Source organism: Chrysemys picta, chromosome 1 (assembly GCF_011386835.1).
Source record: "Chrysemys picta bellii isolate R12L10 chromosome 1, ASM1138683v2, whole genome shotgun sequence".
NCBI lineage: Eukaryota > Metazoa > Chordata > Testudines > Emydidae > Chrysemys > Chrysemys picta.
This window is the reverse complement of record NC_088791.1, coordinates 299,205,681-299,225,129: the sequence shown is the minus strand read 5'-3', so window position 1 is coordinate 299,225,129 and position 19,449 is coordinate 299,205,681. Positions and strand designations below refer to the sequence as shown.

The window sequence follows — 19,449 nt, the reverse complement described above, 5'->3', positions numbered from 1 at the left end:
CATTTCACCGGGGTAGTGTATAAGCCAGGAAAGTTCCCCACAATAATGGGACCATTCCCCCACTTACACAAAGGTACATCTGATGGTTATGATGTCCATTTCTGATGCCATTTGCTTTTCACTTCAAATAATAAATATGGATTCACACACCCATTTCTGTGGGGCGCCTTATATAATAAGATCAATTCCTTTTTTTTCACCAAACGATGCTGCTGGACTTCCTGATAAACATACCAGCGGAGATGGCCTTGGGAAACAATCTGTCTCAATTCTGCTACACTATTCAGTTTTGTCAAGCTGAAGGCTAGCAGGCATTACAGAGTATATCTATGCTTCCTGTTTGCTATCTGGCAATGAGTCTGTAGTGTTCAGGCAGCAAGCAGAGTCAGGCAATTGTCCTAGAAATAACACAGGTGTGCAGCAAAAGAGAAGGTTTAAGTATCGTTTTCTGTTTAACGGACAACAGGCAGTAAAGAAAGTCAACAGAGTAGCACATGCAACAGGGGGAATTTTCCAAAGTGGTGAGCTAGGATGTCACTGCGTGATGCTCGTTATTGTTAAAATGCAAAGTCTTGTGTATTGTACAGCATGTTAGACCTAAGTTATGTGGCAAGCTCCTTCATGTTTATTTCAGTGGTGCCTAGGGACTTACTAAGTATGGGGCCTCATTGAGCTAGGTGCTGTACAAACACATAGTAAGAGACAGTCCCTGCCCCAAAGGGCTTGCAATCTAAATAGACAAGACAGCCACCGGGCGGGAAAAGGGGCAGAACATGCAAACAGAGTGATCAGTGCGATGATGGCAAATTGTATTTTAGTGCCTTTTGAGGGCTAGAGGGGGCTAATTTTGGAGGGTTGGTTTTGTTGAAAGAGGATCAGCTAACTGGGAAGACATGGGAAGGGAGATGGGACAGGAAAGTGGGGGAAGAGAGGAGGGGAAGGAAGAGGGTATGAAGGGCAGGTATAGACTCTGAGGTGAAGAGACTCTGAGGGAGGAGGCGGAAGTAGGGAACAGTCAATCAGTACAGGGCAGAAAATGTCCAGTCAAAACTGCAGAAGATGCTTTATGGACATCATCCATGTCCAGCAACCCTTGTTATAAATCCAGCCTTTGTTCCTGCTGACTTCAGTTTCTTTGGCCCCTGGGCTAGCTCCTCCCTACTAATATCTTCTTCCCCGGCGGGTGGAGGGCCCAGTCTGGGTCCTAGTGTGTCCAGAAGGGGAAGGAGAGGTATCGCCCCTGCACAATTCTGGGTCCAGGAGTGTTCAGGTTGAGGGGTGGTCCAGGCTTGGCCCCATCTCTGGCCCCCATGGTACAAAATCTGCCAAAGCTGTGCTTGTGCCTGCTCCTGTTGGCTTCAGATGATTTCAGTGTCAAAGCTGCACTGAAATTATGTTTCATTTGAGGAGAAGGGGAGAGTTTAGGAGCCACCTCTTTCTGCAAGACTCCCCCATACCCGTAAGAGCTGTAGCACCTTCTGCTGTTGACTACCCGTTACACTGTTCCTTCAAAGCTGCAGGAGAAGAGTAGCTTGCTGTGTGCTTCACACCTTCCCTGGCCTCAGTGATGACAATCCCACCCTGACACCTATGTGCCCTTGGAGAGAAAACCTGGCTAAGCTCCTGCGCATATCTGTCCTTGTTGCTGCCTTTACTGTGGAAGGATCTTCCTCTTGTTGACTTCCACTTTATAAGTAGAGCAGCCTGGGAGCTAGCACATGGAATTAATCCCCATCCCCCTTTTGGAGAAACCACAGAACAACAACAATAAAAAGATGGGAAGGAGGCAGAGAGGCAAAATGGCAGATAGAGAAGGTCAAGAGCAGATGTAGCATTTTGGTGGATTTATGGGGCATCAGCAGGGAATTGTGGCAACTGGACAAAAACCTAAAAGTATGCAACCATTTGCTCAGCCACAAAATCATTAATTTAAGCTGGGCTTTGTCCTGTCTAAACAAAACAAAACCAGCCCCAGAAAAGTCACAAATATGTTATGGAGAACAATGGGGAGAGAGGGAAAACCCACCAAACCCTCCCCCAGAATTTTAGCAGAAAACACACCCAAGTCAGAGAGTCAGAGCACATATTAGTTGCAAATATATTTTGTGGTTCTGATTTTATTTTTAAGACAAGTTGAAACCAAATGAAATTCATCCAATTCACCTGTAAGACACAAAATAACAAATAAGTTCTTATAAAACGGGTACTAGAACTTGTTTTCTTTCCTAAATTACTTGTTTTTAGATTTCCTCTCATCTCAAATCATATCTTTATATAAAGCGAAGGAACACCTTGTACAAGTACTGTTTGTTGGTAGGACACAGGAAGACAGCACTACATCGGTTACACTTGGGTCCCATTTGGGAGATTATCTTTGTACAAGGAGGACTAAAATTTCCATTAAAAATGACAGTTAAAGGTGTTCAGCAAAGGATTATTGAGCTGCTGGGACTTTTATTTTTTAATTGCAAAAATTGTGGAATTTGTGACAACCTGCCAGCGTTATGCATTATACGCAAGGCTCTGTTAATAGCAGATGTGCAGTTAAATCCCAAGACACAGCTTTGAAAATTGACCGCACTTAACGTAATATTGTACACATATTACAATAATGTGGCATGTTAGCAAGATAAATAATTTTTTAAGTTCTGTTGTAAAAACTATGACGCAGACCAGTTTGGTTTGAAAACCAATCTGGTTGCCCTGTCAATGTTTTAGTAGTTAAAGGGTGACCAATAAAACATAACAACAGTATGTGCGCTTGTCTCCAAATCTGCCAGCAAAGAAAAATGAAATGCAGAACTAATACAACATCAGGGCAGACAGAACTGTTTTGTAAATCAGTGAAATGGTCTCCATTGCTCTTTTGAGAGAATATCACCTCGCAGCACTTATTTTGAATAGGTCAGCAATTTTTTGTGACACTTAATAGGGAGCGTGCTGGAATTTCAAAGGAGAAAAACGATGATCATCAAATGAAACTACTAAGGAAAGGTCGGACCTTCTCTTCATTCAGGATCAGGTATATCAAAAGAACCTACCAGTGGATAGTTTGGAGGGATGTCACTATTTTTTTTCTATTACAGCTTCACATTGCAGTGCCACTTGTTATATTTTTTTAAACAACCACAAGATGGCACTGGCAGCTTTCACAGACCATATTCAGTTGCTTCCAGCTCAGGTTCCATAAGGCAGAGTAGCACAGTCTGCAGAAACCCTTATATCATCACAGAACAGTACTGAAACATTCTGCAGACTTTGAGATACCTGAACTCTCAGAGCTAGTTCCTAACCTACAATAAGACAGGGAATTTTCCTAGTTGTCACCATGACTCTACTGTGTGATCAGTCAGTTCTAATAGATTGTTTTGCTTTGGCAAACCTATTCCAATTCTAATTGCACTCAGTATTAATGGTCAGAAATGTTCATTTATGACAACCACATTAGATTTTAAATGCCTCCATTGAGCAAGATATTTTGTATTTCATGCATCATACATTCAGGAGAAATTTAATTAAAATGGACAATTAACTTTAGTTTGAGTCACATATAATTCAAGAGACTCAAAAGAGGAGAAGGAAGGAGCCAGTATAATTTTGGAATTGTCTGGGGCTCCAGTTGTCCTCTCTGTGGCCTGATTTGCAAATGACAAGTGCATGGGTGGCACGTAATGGAGCTGAAGGGAGAGGGAGAAAGGGGATTTGGGTCTCCCAGAAAAATCTCCCTGCGCCACGGCCCCAGGGCTGGAGGAGCTATTGCTCCCTGCTGTGGCCTTGCTGCCACAGTCATAGGCGCCGACTCCGTGGGTGCTCCGGGGCTGGAGCACCCATGGGGAAAATTAGTGGGTGCTCTGCACCCACAGGTAGCCAAGCTCCCTGCCCTGCCCCTCCGACTCACCTCTTGCTCTGCCTCCTCCCAGTGTACCACGTCTCTGCTCCTCCCTCCCTCCCAGCGCTTGCCGCCACCAAACAGCTGTAGCAAGCACTGGGAGGGAGCGGGGAGGAGCGGGAATGTGGCGCGCTCAGGGGAGGAGGTGGGGCCGGGACAGGGATTTGGGGAAGGAGTCGAATAGGGGCAGGGAGGGAGCGGAGTTGGGGCGGGGATTTTGGGGAAGGGGTTGGAATGGGGGCAGGAGGGGGTGGGGCTGGGGGCAGAAGGAGTCGAGCCAGAAGTCGGCGCCTATGGCCACAGTGAGGGCACAGAGCTTTTCCGGTCTCGGGGCCATTGTGGGGGTGGGGGGATAGGAGTGAGTGGGGGGGGTAGGAGTGAGTGTGGGGGCCGGGCCTCAGGGGAAGAGGCAGAGTGGAGGAGGAATGGGGGAAGGGGAGGAAAGGGGTGGGGCCATGGGCAGGGCTGTGGATGGAAGGAGGTGGAATGGGGGGAGGAGCTCGGAGCGCCGTGCTCGGAGCTCCAGCCAGGGCAGACAGCTCTGCTGCTGTCCCAGCTGAGGCTGAAAGCTCGACCCTAGCCAGGGCCTAGCTCTCAACCCCCCTCCCTCATCGTAGCCCCAACTGAGCTCTCCGCTTTCCCCCCTACCCCAGCGTAGCCAGTCGCTCAGACAAACAAGTTTGTTTACATTTGCAAGAGATAATGCTGCCTGCTTCTTGTTCACAATGTCACCTGAAAGTGAGAACAAGTGTTCGCATGGCACTGTTGTAGCTGGCGTTGCAAGATATTTACCTGCCAGATGCGTTATTCATATGCCAGATTCATTGTCCCTTCATGCTTCAACCACTATTCCAGGGGACATGCGTCCATGCCGATGATGGGTTCTGCTCGATAACAATCCAAAGCAGTGTGGACCGACACATGTTCATTTTCATTATCTGAGTCAGATGCCACCAGCAGAAGGCTGATTTTCTTTTTTGGTGGTTTGGGTTCTGTAGTTTCCGAATCGGAGTCTTTTAAGACTTCTGAAAGCATGCTCCACACCCTGTCCTGTTCAGATTTTGGAAGGCACTTCAGATTCTTAAACATTGGGTCATGTGCTGTAGCTATCTTTAGAACTTCTTTGCGTTTTGTCAAATCTGCAGTGAAAGTGTTCTTAAAACGAACAACATGCTGGGTTATCATCTGAGACTGCTATAACATGAAATATATGGCAAAATGCGGGTAAACACAGAGCAGGAGACATACAATTCTCCTCCAAGGAGTTGAGTCATAAATTTAATTAACGCATTAGTTTTTTAACGAGCGTCATCAGCATGGAAGCATGTCCTCTGGAATGGTGGCCAAAGCATGAAGGGGCATACGAATGTTTAGCATATCTGACATGTAAATACCTTGCAATGCTGGCTACAAATGTGCCACACAAACGTCTGTTCTTTCAGGTAACATTGTAAATAAGAAGCGGGCAGCATTATCTCCCGTAAATGTAAACAAACCTGTTTCTCTTAGTGATTGGCTGAACAAGAAGTAGGACTGAGTGGATGTGTAGGCTCTAAAGTTTTACATTGTTTTGGTTTTGAGTGCAGTTATGTAACAAAAAAAATCTAAATTTTTAAGTTGCGCTTTCATGATAAAGAGATTGCACTACAGTACTTTTATGAGGTGAATTGAAAAATACTATTTCTTTTGTTTATCATTTTTACAGTGCAAATACTTGTAATAAAAATAATATAAACTGAATACTATACACTTTGTATTCTGTGTTGTAACTGAAATCAATAAATGTAGAAAAACATCCAAAATATTTAATAAATTTTGATGGTATTCTATTGTTTAACGGTGCAATTAATCACGATTAATTTTTTAATTGTTATTAATTTTTTTTTAGTTAATCACGAGTTAACTGCAATTAATTGACAGCCCTAATTCTAATCTAACAAAGTTACTAACATAGTGTAAATAGTATTATAAAAAGTGATAATAACATACAATATTATACTTAGCTACAATTGCAGGGAATGTTTTTATATCATTGTAAATCAGAACTATTGCAGTCATTTAAAGTGCTGCACACATCCTGTGAAACCCCCAGAAACTCCTGGATCTAGTCAGACTATAAAACATCCGTGCAGGTAAATCCGCCCTACCAAAGGTCATGGAATAGAAAACCCAGTTAGAGTCTGATCCTGCTCCCATTGAGGTCAATGACAAAACTCCCACTGGCTACAATGGAGCTGGATCAAGCCTTTGGTCACCATAACCTCTCACTAACCAAAGCCATCAACACCCTGACACAGGGTCAGTAACATTTCCGTGGTAAAAAAGTTGAGGTCCACGGTAATTTTTCAGAAAATTGAATGACTGAATGGCATAACCCCTCTCACCCCCAATGTCCGTCACTAAGTACAGTAATTTTGTCAAATGTCCGTCACGCAACATGGTGGTGCCAATCCCTGTTTTGACACTCCCTCCAGACTGCCACCACAGAACTCCATGTCTCTGATGAACTGTGTAAAAACAGGAAGGAAAAAAAAAATTGAGCCGGCAGGAGGAAACAATCAGGCACAAGGAATTCTTGAGAGCCTATGCCCTGGTGATGAAAGAAACAAAGAAATCCTATCTTTCCTCCACCATAGCAGCAGCCACTAATTATGCCCCACTGAACTATTCGAAACCATGAGTGCAGGGGACTGGACTAGATGACCTCTCGAGGTTCCTTCCAGGCCTATGGTTCTATGACCACAACAGCTACATTCCTCTGGACCAATGTCAGGTTCAAGAGTGCAGGACACCAGATCTGAAAATCAACCCCAAGAGATCAGGATGACCATGAACCTCAGCACCTTCGGAGCAGAATGCAAAACATCTACAGTGGCACAATGTTAAACTATAAAATACAGTAAAACTCCCTACATATCTTTGTGTATACTGTGGAATTCTGGGATGCACTCAGATCCCATGATGATGAGTGGCTATAGACAGATAGAAAGAGATAGTCATAGTGTAATTGTGGGACAAAGACAAAAAAATGAAGGCCATATTAAAAAAAGTGTCATCACTCTGACCAACAGGGAGGAATTGGTTGCAAATCAGAAGGTTGAAGTCAATTTAGGTGAAAATGATCATGAAATGATAGAGTTCATGATTCTAAGACAAGGAAGGAGTGAGCGCAGCAGAATAAGGACAACGGATTTAAAAAAAGATTAGCTGAAATTACTGTAAAGTGGGTGCAAAACCAGTTGAAAGACTGTACTGAAAGAGTAGTTATGAATGGTTCATTGTCAAACTGGAGGTATGCATCTAGTGGGAGGCCTGCAGGGGGTCTATTCTAGGTCCAGTACTATTCAATATTTTCATTAATGATCTAGACGATGGAGTAGAGATTATGCTTATAAAAGGCTTATAAAATCTTCAGATAACATCAAGCTCAGAAGGGCTGCAAGCACTCTGGCAGACAGGATTAGATTTTAAAATGAGCTTGACAAATTTGAGAATTGGTCTGAAAGCAACAAGATGAAATTCAATATAAACAATATAGACCTCTTAAGGTCCCTTCCAGCCCTACATTTCTATGATTCTAATACAGGAGACAAAATTAAGTTGGATTCATGTATGTAGAATTTTTCATATCCTCTGTTAGTCATTTAGCTTTACTGGGATAAATACTACTCTTAGGAAGGAAAACATCAAACATGTAGCTACAAAATGTGGAATAACTGCCTAGGTGGTAATACTGCTGGAAAGGATCTGGGGGTTATGGTGGCACACAAACTGAATATGAGTGGACAATGTGATGCAGCTGCAAAAAAAGGCTAATATCACTCTGGTGTGCATTAACAGGAGTGTCATCTGTAAGACATGGCAGGTAATTGTCCCGTGCTACTCAGCAATGGTGAGGCCTCAGCTAAAGTATTGTGTCCAGTTCTGGACACCACAGTTTGGGACAAACTGGTGAGCCTTCAGAAGAGAGCGACAAAAATGCTAAAAGGTTTAGAAAACCTGACCTATGAGGAAAGGTTAAAAAACCTGGGCATGCTCAGTCCTGAGAAAAGAAACGGGGGAGGGAACCACTGCAGATATGTTAATGGCTGTTATAAAGGGGACAGTGATCAATTATTCTCCAAATCCACTGAAAGCAGGACAAGAAATAATGAGGTTAATTTACAGAAAGTGTGATTTAGTTTAGATAATAGGAACAAATTCTAACTGTAAGGATAGGTAAGCACTGGAACAGGCTTGTAAGGGAGTTTGTGAAATCCTCATCATTGGAGATTTTTCAGAACAGGTTAGACAAACACCTGTCAGGGATGGTCTAGGTTTATTTGGGCCTGTCTCAACACAGGGGGCTGGATCTGATGACCTCTCAAGGCCCCTTCCAGCCCTACGTTTCTATGATTCTAATACAGGAGACAAAATTAAGTTGGATTCATGTATGTAGAATTTTTCATATCCTCTGTTAATCATTTAGCTTTTGGGATAAATAATTTGCAATAAGAAAAGAGAAATAAGACCTGTTTGTAGAGGTAAATCTGAGTCTAAAATAAGAGACATCTCTTGTATTTAGGGCTGTGTTTATTTTATATTTGCTCCTTTGATCAACATTGCCCAGAAGTGATGTGCTTATGTCTGATACAGTGATCTTTTGAAATCTGAGGAAGGCCTCACTAAAGTAACCAATATGACTCCACTGTGTTTAATAAATGAACACACAGAAGTTTAAATACAATTAACTTTCTTTCTATATTTTATTTGATAAAAGCAACATATGCTGGCATGGGAGAAGAGAGGAAGTTAAGGGGAAATCTGCAATTTTCTACTGATCCTGTTCATAATATAACAACAGTTATATGATACATAAGCAAAATGCCATAGCATGAACCTTGTGCATCTCCAGTCATCTGGATAAGTTCAACTCCCTTTTAAATTATAGAAAAGGGAACTAATGACACTTATTTTAATTGAAACACTCTTGAAAAGCTGGCTTTTATTTTTATAACATAAAAGGTTTCAGTACAATAATATTATTCCGTTTCCTCTCAGTGGAGCATTTTGTGATTCCACAATTTTGTTACACACCCCATGAATTATTCATACAGAACTTAAAAAATTAGAACATTATTTTCTAGTTAAATATCAGTAAACAGGGTAGAAGTACTTGGAAGAACAGAACCATCTGAGACAATATAAATTCTCTCTTCTGAGTCTGTTGAAATTAATTTGGCTTCCTTCCTTTATTGGTTTACGTGATACAGTCTGGAGTTTAGATGTTCCCATTCCCGTATATTAACATTAGTTGCTACTTGGTAATTTGCTATCTTGTGCTAATTTGCAGCCTTTCAACATCATCAATACTTCTGATAAAGCCAGGCTATTGCATTCAGCTATGCTGAACTCCAGTCATAAGGCACGCTGTAGATTGACAGATATTTCCAAGTCTTCTCTCCAGTAGTAGAACAAGTCAGCTTCCGTCAGGAGTCTGAACGCTGACATGGTTCCAGGAACGAATAGACATGTCAGCTGAAGTCAGTTCTCTGAAGATCTTCTGATTCCATGTTTTGACGACTTTTTATAAGTATTATAAATATTTTGAATATGCCTTTTCCCAAATAATGAATGATAAAACACTTTTTTTGACAAGGGTGAACCAATTCTTTCCTGTTTATTGTCATATCTGAAAATGGCTAGTGTTGGTAAAATGGCTTCACAATGTTATTTCATCATTTATCTTTGTGCCACCACAAATTTTAGAGAAGAATATTGTGCCGTTAGTCTAAACCAGGGGTGGGCCTGAGGGCCACATCAGGGAATAGAAATTGTATGGCGGGCCATGAATGCTCACAATATTGGGGTTGGGGTGCGGGAGGGGATGAGGGCTCTGATTGGGAGTGCGAGCTCTGGGGTGGGGCTGCGGATGAGGAGTTTGGGATGTAGGAGGGTGCTCAGGGCTGGGACCAAGGGGTTTGGAAGGCGGGAGGGGGACTCAGGGCTGGGGCAGAGGTGTGGGAAGAGCTGCAGGTTCTCACTGGGGGTGCGGGCTCTGGGGTGGGGCTGTGGATGAGAGGTTTGGGGTGCATGGGGGTGCTCTGGGCTGGGGTTGAGGGGTTTGGAGAGTGGGAGGGGGATCAGGGCTGGGGAAGGGGCGTGGGGAGAGGCTCAGGGGTGCAGGCTCTGAGTGGTGCTTACCTCAAGTGGCTGCTGGAAGCAGTGGCATGTCCCTTCTCCGGCTCCTACGTGGAGCCAGGTGCGGCCAGGCAGCTCTGCATGCTGCCCCCATCCGCAGGCACCGCCCCTGCGGCTCCCATTGGAGCACTTAGAAGCCGGAGCGGGGCTATGCCACAGCTTCCAGGAGCCGTGTGGAGCGGCCCCCGATCCAGCACTCCAGCCGTAGTGGGGCCGAGCTGCGTGGCTTGAGCACCGGAGCGGGGCAAGCCCCAGACCCCACTCCCCAGCGGGAGCTCGTGAGCCGGCTTAAAACGGCTCCGGCCCGTAGTTTGCCCACCCCTGGTCTAAACCTATTGGGCCTGATTCTTCACTGACTTGCACCTTGCATAGTCATTTGCCAAGTGAGTGCAAAATGCTACCATTCTGATCGGGTAGTGTTCTACACATATTTTGCCCAGCTGTAAATAATTACATATAGCCCATGACAGTGGCAAATCAGGCCTACTGTGCTCTAACAGTTCTGAGACGCTGCAAAGGACACTGCAGTATTGAGTCTCAGAGCCTGGGCTCCAGCTGAAGTCTGAATGTTTACACTGCAATTTTTAGCCCCACAGCCCGAGCCCCACAAGCCCGAGTCAGCTGACCCAGCCGCTGAGACTCGATGCTGCAGGATTTTTAGACATACCCTAAAAGTCTGACTGACCTAAACCCCAAGACTCCCACGGACTTTGATGGGCTTTGGAGCAGGCTGATAGTTGGTAAACATTCAAACACCATGTTAAATCCCTCATTTATGCTGTTTCTGCTTCCAAGCATCTCTGAACAGGGTCGTTTATCAAAAGTTGGAGTGAACCCAAACAGCTCTGGGTGGTAGTGGTGGGGAAAGTGCTAATATTCAGCTGGGTGTCCAGATCTGGAATAAAATCCTATTTTTATAGTTAATACAGAAGACAAGGTTTCCAGGCAGTTCATGTTGTCTCAGTAGCTGACTACAGGCAGGAAACTCTAGATGAGGCAGATGCACCATTCTCTATCACTGTGGGGGGAAAAAAAGCAAAAAATGCCGAACAGCATAAAGGAGGGTCAGTGAATTGACTGCCAATTCCTTCAAGCCTTTACTGTCAATTTCCTGCCTTTTGTGGATTTGGGTTACAACTTTAATGGTGTTTAAACAGAATGATTTTATATTTATTTCTTCCAGACTGCTTTTTTTTTTTTAAGGACGGTTAGTGGAATAGTATAAACTGTATATTTAGTTGGGGGTTAGAATGGAGGTTTTTGGAGCTGTTCCACTCTCTTATGTAACTATTTATTTAGGCTGTTTTAAAATGAATAGTATTGTTCTGAGTAACGCTGCAGAGTAATACACACAAGATCATTCTTCCTCCCTAGTTTTATTTACTGACTGATCAGAGTGGATCTTCTGTAGCTGTACCTGTCTATTATTAAATACAGATTTGTAAACACTACTTTAAACCAGGTAATGTTCTTAGTGCCTAGACCAGAACAACAATCAGTGTCAGTAGTGTTTAACACAGAGATATATTGTCAGAAAAGTTTGAAATAGATGGTAAAAATCCTTATAAAGGTACTTAGCCATTTCTCAGACTAATGGCTTCTCCATGTAAACGTTTTTCCAAAATATCAAAAGTAATTACACCATAACAGCTTGCCACATTATACTGTAACAACTTGCCAAAATGTAACTTGATAAAAAGGCCAGTACAATTCTACATGTTTTTCCCTTTAGATAAATTAAAAATTCAGACAAGTTTGGCAAGAAATTTGTTTTACACAGAAATTGGTCTGGGACCACCAATACTATGTTTATGTTTGAGGTGAATTTTTTACAACCAAAATAACAAACCCCTAAAAATAGGGAGCTGCAGTGGATTTTTAACAATGAGTCGCCCTGCTCCCTTCCCATATGATGAAAAACACTTTTGACTGGGGGGGAGGGAGGAGGGAGAGATGGGGAGAAAAACTCCTCAAGGTTCCCCTCTTGGCATTTTCCCAAAACCGGTCCATCAGATTGGGGATATGGTGCGGGTTCCTTCTTCCCCATGGAGCAAACAGGACGTTCTCTCCCCGAATCTGCAGATTCTCAAAGATCAGCTGGAGGCTTGTGCCTCTACAATGGTTCTGGGGCCCTCAGCCTCCTTATCTGGCTCTACTGGAGTCATGTTGTTAGGGTCGGCCCTTTTCATAGCTGCCTCTGGAACCTCATAAAGGAGGTGGGGAAGGGTTCGCCAGCGTGGAGAGCTTCTCAGAAAAGTTAATGCAGCTTGAGGTTGTATTTTCTTTTCAGCATCTTTACAGATACTTGTCAGGGGAAGGTGGGTTACCATGTGCATCCCTGGGCACTTCCTGCTCTACATGCTAAGGGTCAGTCTCCCAAACCCCCTTCGCCAGAGCTGAAGGACACTGAGCACCAACCTCTTACCTGCACAGCTACACATCGAGGTTCCCCTCCACATGAATCCAGTGGATACAATCTCACCTGATATTATAATACACATTTATGAGGCACCCATTACAGTGGTGTGTGGGAACCTTTTACAACATTTACAACATTTAATGATGTAACACCCTCCCCTCAGGAAGAAGCAAGGAACTTGCCAGCTCAGATGGTGGAAATGCACTGCTGTAATTCACATATGCACAAATTTACATTAAAAGGTTCAGCATGGAGAAAGCTCAGATGTAGAATTCCTCCTCGTTGGTTGGAGAGCCTGGATGAATGCTGCCAGTTGTTTTCCTATCGTTCAGAGAACAAGGGGTTGCTCTTGGTGACTGTCTGAGTTGGCAGTGAGATGCTAAGGGGGATGCGGAAGATGACAAGAAAGAGCTGGAAGACCACTCGGAGAGAGATGGAAGTGAACCACTAGGGAGCTCAAGGGTACTGCACATGGCTGACAACGGCCTTCCCCTGGAGACAGCCTGTTTAGATATACTGACACTTTGCCTTTGTGAGGGAAGAGTAGCTTCCAAATCACTGCAAAATCCATTAAAGGTAGAGTAGGCTGAGACCACAGACAGATCTGAGAAGGACAGCTTCATCCCTGTGTCGACATCAGTCTCCTGTGAACCCTCCAAGTCCTCAATGTTAAGCTTGGGACTGCATCTCCATGTTTTTAACCTGTTCACAGATGACCCAGTATTTAAATTCTGAAATGGTTCACTAAAGTTAAAGGAGTCAGAGGCCGGAGAGGAGCTTGTTGTGGGCAAGCAGAACAGAGACTTGCTTCGCTGAAATGACCATGAAATGCTGGAGGCACTACTGGATCTTCGGGTGAAGTCTCCTCGGTCACCATTTCTCAAGTCCTGCTGGGAGATGCCAAGGTACTGACCAAGGCCATTTGCCCGATGCAGCTTGATTTGACCAGCTGAGTTCAGATGCTCACTAGTTTGATCAGGGGCAGGTCTGTGACTGTGAGAAATGTAGCTTGGTGAAGGAGTGAAACGGGAATCCCTTGAAGATGGGAAATGAAGCTTGTTCTGCTTAGCAGACTTCCTATACCAAATACGTGCCTGCTGCGGGATGGGGGAAAGAAAAGAGGAAAGACCACATTAACTCAGACTTGGCAATTTTACAACCGTTAGTCTCCATTGTTGAACTGTTACTGCATGTAACTATAAAGCAGACTGTCACTCAGTACAGTCACAGTAAATATTTCACTTTAATAATAAAGAGAAAGCACTGTGCCAAAATCCAAATATTTATATAAGGGTCCTTGGAGGAAAACAAAAGTGAATAGGCCTGGAGCCTTAAAACTGTCCTGCCTCAGAGGGTGAATTCCATGGAACAACAGTGAAATCCTGAGAAAGACACTCTCATCTCTTGGAAGACAGGTGAAATTTTAAGACTCTAGGACTGTAGCAAAATTTTCAGATGTGCTCTGAGAATTCTTTATGTAATATTTTTAAGAACTATAGTATTCTATATGAGATTTCAAAAGGCTGAGCTCAGAAAGACCCTTTGGAAAGGCATCTAATTTTATTCCAATTTAAAAAAACCTGGCTCTTAAAAAACAAGTAATGTCTCATCGGACATTCAGTAAAAGCCTGGATTGATTGATTACATACTTACATAGTATGTGAAAAAACAAAACTATAGGAAATTGACATAAAAAAAAATCTCTGAAGCTTGTGTGTTGAAGCTCAGGGCAAAATTGGATGGGTGAGAGGAGCAAGTTACTCCAGCTCACCAGGTTTTCCTTTTTATCTCAAAATCCCAGAGTTTTTCTCATTCTGAATTTTAATATATTGATTGGGTTTTACTTAAAAGGTTAAATAAATCAAAGAGAAACTGTTTATTGGTATTCTACAAGTTCAACCAGCATGGACTTTTTAACTAATATAGATTATTATATGACTTCATTCATACTCTACTTCCAGCATTTCTTCTTTTAGTAAAGGAAGTTGAAGATGAACAGTGTAAATGCCAACCCCTGTTACTGTTCTTTCTCCATTCATTTCTTCACTAAGGGTGGTGAGAAGTTTGCTACGTTCTTCCTTTTGATTTTGACCACTGACGTAAACCCAGAAATCTCATTCTCCCTCTTTTTCTCTGGAACTCACCAACGCTTCTACTTCTCTCTCCATCCAACTCATCCCCTACCTTATATTTTCTAGGAATGAAAAGGGCAGGTTACTTACCTGTAACTGGAGGTTCTTTGAGATGCGTGATCCTTATCTGTATTCCACTGAGGGGATTCAAAATCTGTGCTTCCTGCCTACCTTTTTTCACTCTTGTGAGCCTTGGAACAACTCGTTCCTCCATGGCTGGAATTCGTTGACAGGGCAATGTCCTTCTTGGACTTGGAGGAAGACTTATGGCCATGCTTATGCGCATGCGTCCATGACTCATGGCTAGGTCTCTGCATTGGGTCTGTAGCACTGGTACTGGCGGAGCCAGCTGGAGTTTCCATGGTAGGGAGAGCGCTCTTAGGTTGCTCAGGCTGATGGACAGGGGGGATTCCCTGGCCAGGATCCGATTTTGGCCCCATTGCAGCCTCCATTAGGTGATTTTTGAGGCAAAGAGCTCAGCTTTCCCATGTACGGACAGGGAAGGAGAGGAAGATACTGCACCTTGACGTGATGTGGGATTTCCCCAAACAGTACAAACAGCACCGGTGCTCATCACTGATAGAAAACAAGCGAGGGCAGGAAGCCCAGATTTTGAATCCCCTTGGTGGAATACAATAGGGACCATCACTTGAAGAAGAACTTCATGGTCATCAACAGCCCTTTCTCCCCAGCCTTCCAACCTCAATTCTAATGATAGAAGGGCACCAAATGATAGAAAGGCACTGTCACCTATAGCCTTGCCCTAATATCATTACCCTGAAACACTCCAATTCTTAGTGTCAGTCAAAACCAGTATCTCCCACTCTTTGAAAAACACATCACCCTTCTCTTTTAACATTGCCCTATCTCCAAGATCTATTGTTCGAGCAAGGGACCCTTCTCCCCCCACTCCTGCCCATCCCCCCTACTCCTAGCAAACCTTTTTTGAGTGGTTAATAACTTCCTGGATCCTTCTCCTCATATTAGTTATTTCAATATGGCTTCAACAGTTTGTATTTAAATCACTTCTTTTGAAAGCTTTACTGGAATTTCTCACATGATGCAAAATACCAAATTTTGCCCCCAGATACGCTTACATGCAACTCCCACAGACTGCAGCAGGAGCTTCACACACATCCAAAGTGAGAAATTAAGCCCAAATAAGCCAATACCTTATTTATTGTCCTCCACCTCATGACTTAACACAGCATGGTTCAAATACTGTACCACACAGCTAGTGTATCAGAACTGAGAAAGTATCTCACCTCTGAAGCTTCCACATCCATTACTTGACAGCTTGCAGACTTATTCAGCAAATAGCTTCATTGTTTATATTTTAAATGATATTACTAGATAAATTTTAAGAATTTTAAAATGGTAACAACTGGAATTTAGTGCAGATAGCAACCTACTGTTACTTTAATGCCTAGACAACCTCCAAGCATTGTTGTTGCTCATTTCTCACTACTGCACACCCCAATGGTTTTAGTGGCAAAGATGTGCTGTTTAAATCTTTCATTATCTATTACATTGATTGTAGAGGTAACAAGGTACTTTCACATCTGCAAAAAATTGTTTGCTCATTTGTAACTGTCCATGCCAAGGGTGCGTTATGGGACATAAACCCTGTTGAGTTCCCTTATGTATTGTAGATGAATACACCAACACATGAAGCTATGGTAATTCATAATCCATCTTTTCATCCATCGTAATCCATCCATCCATAATGTAATAGGCTATTTTTCTTAATGCCACACAGAACTAACTGAATCTTTGAATAAAATTAGCTACAGTACTGTACCAGCTTCATTAATAGATAAGGGATCAAGATTTCAAAAGAGTCAAACAGAATGGCTCAAATTGAATGGTAGTCAATGAAGTTTTACCAGAGATGACTTTGGAGCTATATTATTTTTATTTATGCAGAAGGCAAGCTAAGTTATTTTAGAAATTATGCAGAGGCTGTTAATAGGTGTATATTGATGAAAAAAGAATCAATTTGTATTTGAAGACATTTCTGGATAGCCTATAGAATGCAGTATTTCATTTTCAAGGACACAAACAAATTATCTCATCACTTCCTATGTTTGTGCAGGAAATTATTTTGTTATATTGTTGTCCACTATATGAATACAATTTACACTCACTAATGGTTCTGATTTTCTCTGCAGATTTGTTCTATTGTGAGATAAACTGCATGGCAAACAGATGGATTAAGTAATTAAAAAATAAATAGTTGATAAATATTTAAGACAAAACATGCACCAGTAGAAACTGAAGCTAGACTCAATGGGACCCCCTACAGGTGTTAAGAGTCCTTATTTGTGGATTCCTGGACTGGGGCCTTTGAAACATTAGATCACAAATACAGTTATCAAGTCAAATGACTTGTACTAGAAGAGCTCAAAAATGCTTTGGGGGACAGATCTAACATGGGCAAAGAGGATGGTCTTATGGATAATACAAAGGACTGGAAATCCAAAGGAGATATAGATTCTACTCTTGCACTGTGATGTCTTTGGCAAGTTATTATATCCCTGCACCACAGTTTCTTTATGTAAAAATATTTGTAATGAGATGACCTATAATTTATGGGTCACATTTTCAAATACCATCTTAAATTATATGGGCAAGTGCAATATTTGCTAGAACACTTTCAGAAGCCCTTTATCCCACATCATGGAAAACCATCCTAGCAGTTAGATGTATTATTAGACTGTATAATAATCTCCCAAGTGAAGTAGTGGAAATTCCATCTTTTGGCACATTTTATACCAGACCGGAGAAAACACTAGCAAATGTAGATTAGTGGATACTCCTCTATTGGTAGAGAGCTGGATTAGATAAATGAATAGGACTTTTCCATCTCTAAATTCTCTGATTTGCTGGAGATCACAGAGGGAAACCATATTTTAGCCTGGATTAAAACTCAGGGGAGATTGGCTCTCAGTCCTGTGTTGAGGCCACTACACCATGCCTCTACTTACTAGTCAACTACTGTATACAGAGAGCTAGGCAGTCTGCTGTTCCTCTTTGCTTTTACCAATTAAATGTATATACACATTTAAAAAATAATAAAAGACTTGGAACCCATTTTCAGAATGTGATGGACCAAAATGAGACATGAAACATGAGCGAGAGAGACTGATCTTCCTCTGCTACTCTGATCTTGGACGGAGGAAAATAGAAAAACACTTGTTTTTATCTATTAAAGTAAATGACATGTACATCTCAGCTGTTCTTTTTAGCATAATGCCTTTATATTCCCCACGTGGGGCAAATCTTTTGTCTGACTTCAGAAGCAAAATCTCATACTTTTTTTTTTTCCTTCAGCCTCCTTACAGTTTGCTTTTTGCAATGCCCATTACCTCACTGCAGACTGACAAAGCACTGTCTGGTATATCTGTGCTGCTTGTGTTAGAAACAAAAGGTCCAGCTACACTGGAAAAGGATCAGCCATCTGACAGAACAAAAACCCTGTGTACAAACTGATACGCCACTTGTGCAGCCCCTAGAACACCAAAAAGGTTGATTTTGATTGAAATTCCAAATAGAGAGGATGATATATCTGTCCACATGAATACCCATGAGAGAACAATTGTTGATTGAACAGATTAGCTTTATAATAAAAAAAATAATATATTTTTAAAACCTAATGCTTGGTCTGTTACCCATGCTCACTGTAGTCTTCACAAATCTTCATGAAGTCTATGGGAAATTACAATCTCTCCACATCAAAACAGAATTTTTGGAGGATATTCAGTCAAACATTCAGAAATCAAGGAAACAAGTTTTGGTGAAAGTTACAGAGATCTACAGAGTCTATGTTATTAGGGCCTCCTACATCTGATGAGAAGAATCCAGGGCTGCTAGTTAACGTTTTGCATGTTGACAGAAGAAAGGAAATTTCCACCTTTAAAAAAAAAGATTTCTCTTATTAGTAATTATTTTTATTTCAGTAGTTCCTAGAGGCCTCAACTCTCACCAGGGCCCTGTACAAACACAGATAAGGGACAGTCCCGACTACAAAGATCTAAGGACCAGATTTTGACACCCTTCCTCACACCAATTAGTATCTTACTCTGTTAGATGGGCTGTTGTATTAACTTCGATGGAATATATGGACCTAAAGAGTCAAAGATGTTAAAATGACCTTGTCAGAGATCTCTGCCTGCTTAGTACCATGGCAAACACATTATTACAAATCTGTTAAATCCTTTATTAAAGATACAGAAAAGAAGGAAACAGTTCAGCATTTGACATGTAAAGTATTAAAGATACCAATAACTGTCCCTTTTTTAGGGGGGGGGGGGAGAAGAGGTTAGCTGAGATGAACTGGACATGTTATTGCTATTGTTGGAAGTCTGATCCAGTTTCCTAGAAGACAAAACAAGACAAATACACACAAAAGGGGAGAGAAAAGAATAGCAAATATAGAAAATGCAGCTTCTGTCTCTGATTGACTTTCACTTGCAACCTCACTGGCAAAACACAGGCATGGCATTTAGTCTTATTAGCCTCTCTGAGATCTGGCAAACTCGTATCAGCACGAAGCTACTTAGAGCATTGCTTTTAGTTTCCTCTCTGGTCACAGAGTTTCAGCAATGTTGCAAAATGTCCAGTCTTGGCTGGCTAAGGCAGACTCTTATTAGACAAGAAGAAAAGAGAGGGATATGAAAGAGAACAAAGTGAAGGAAAAGGACACACATGAGCAGGAATGACAAAATCTCACATCCCAGTTGATGGTTGGGATTTAGCCAGAGCCAGTGGAGGAGGTGACATCATCAGGATCCCACTCCCTCTCTCTCTGACCCAGTCTGGTCAGTACA

The 19,449-nt window shown here is 42.3% G+C and overlaps 1 protein-coding gene across 10 annotated transcripts in view; it reads right to left on the bottom strand.

Annotated features, from left to right (window-relative positions):
* Positions 1–8,853: 8,853 nt before the first annotated feature.
* Positions 8,854–19,449, bottom strand: part of FAM124A (family with sequence similarity 124 member A) — an 80,107-nt gene continuing 69,511 nt past the window's right edge. For 4 of the 10 annotated variants that reach the window (XM_024104634.3, XM_024104636.3, XM_065594134.1 and 1 more), the window contains 2 exons: positions 18,465–18,533; positions 8,854–13,585 (listed from right to left, as the gene is read on the bottom strand). In XM_024104634.3, the coding sequence (XP_023960402.2) occupies positions 12,749–13,585; positions 18,465–18,533 (906 nt within the window). In that variant the 3' untranslated portion in view covers positions 8,854–12,748. Of the gene's footprint in view, positions 13,586–18,291; positions 18,534–19,449 lie in introns of all 10 variants that reach the window. The other 6 variants (XM_005287100.5, XM_065594150.1, XM_065594155.1 and 3 more) reach the window with 3 other exon arrangements.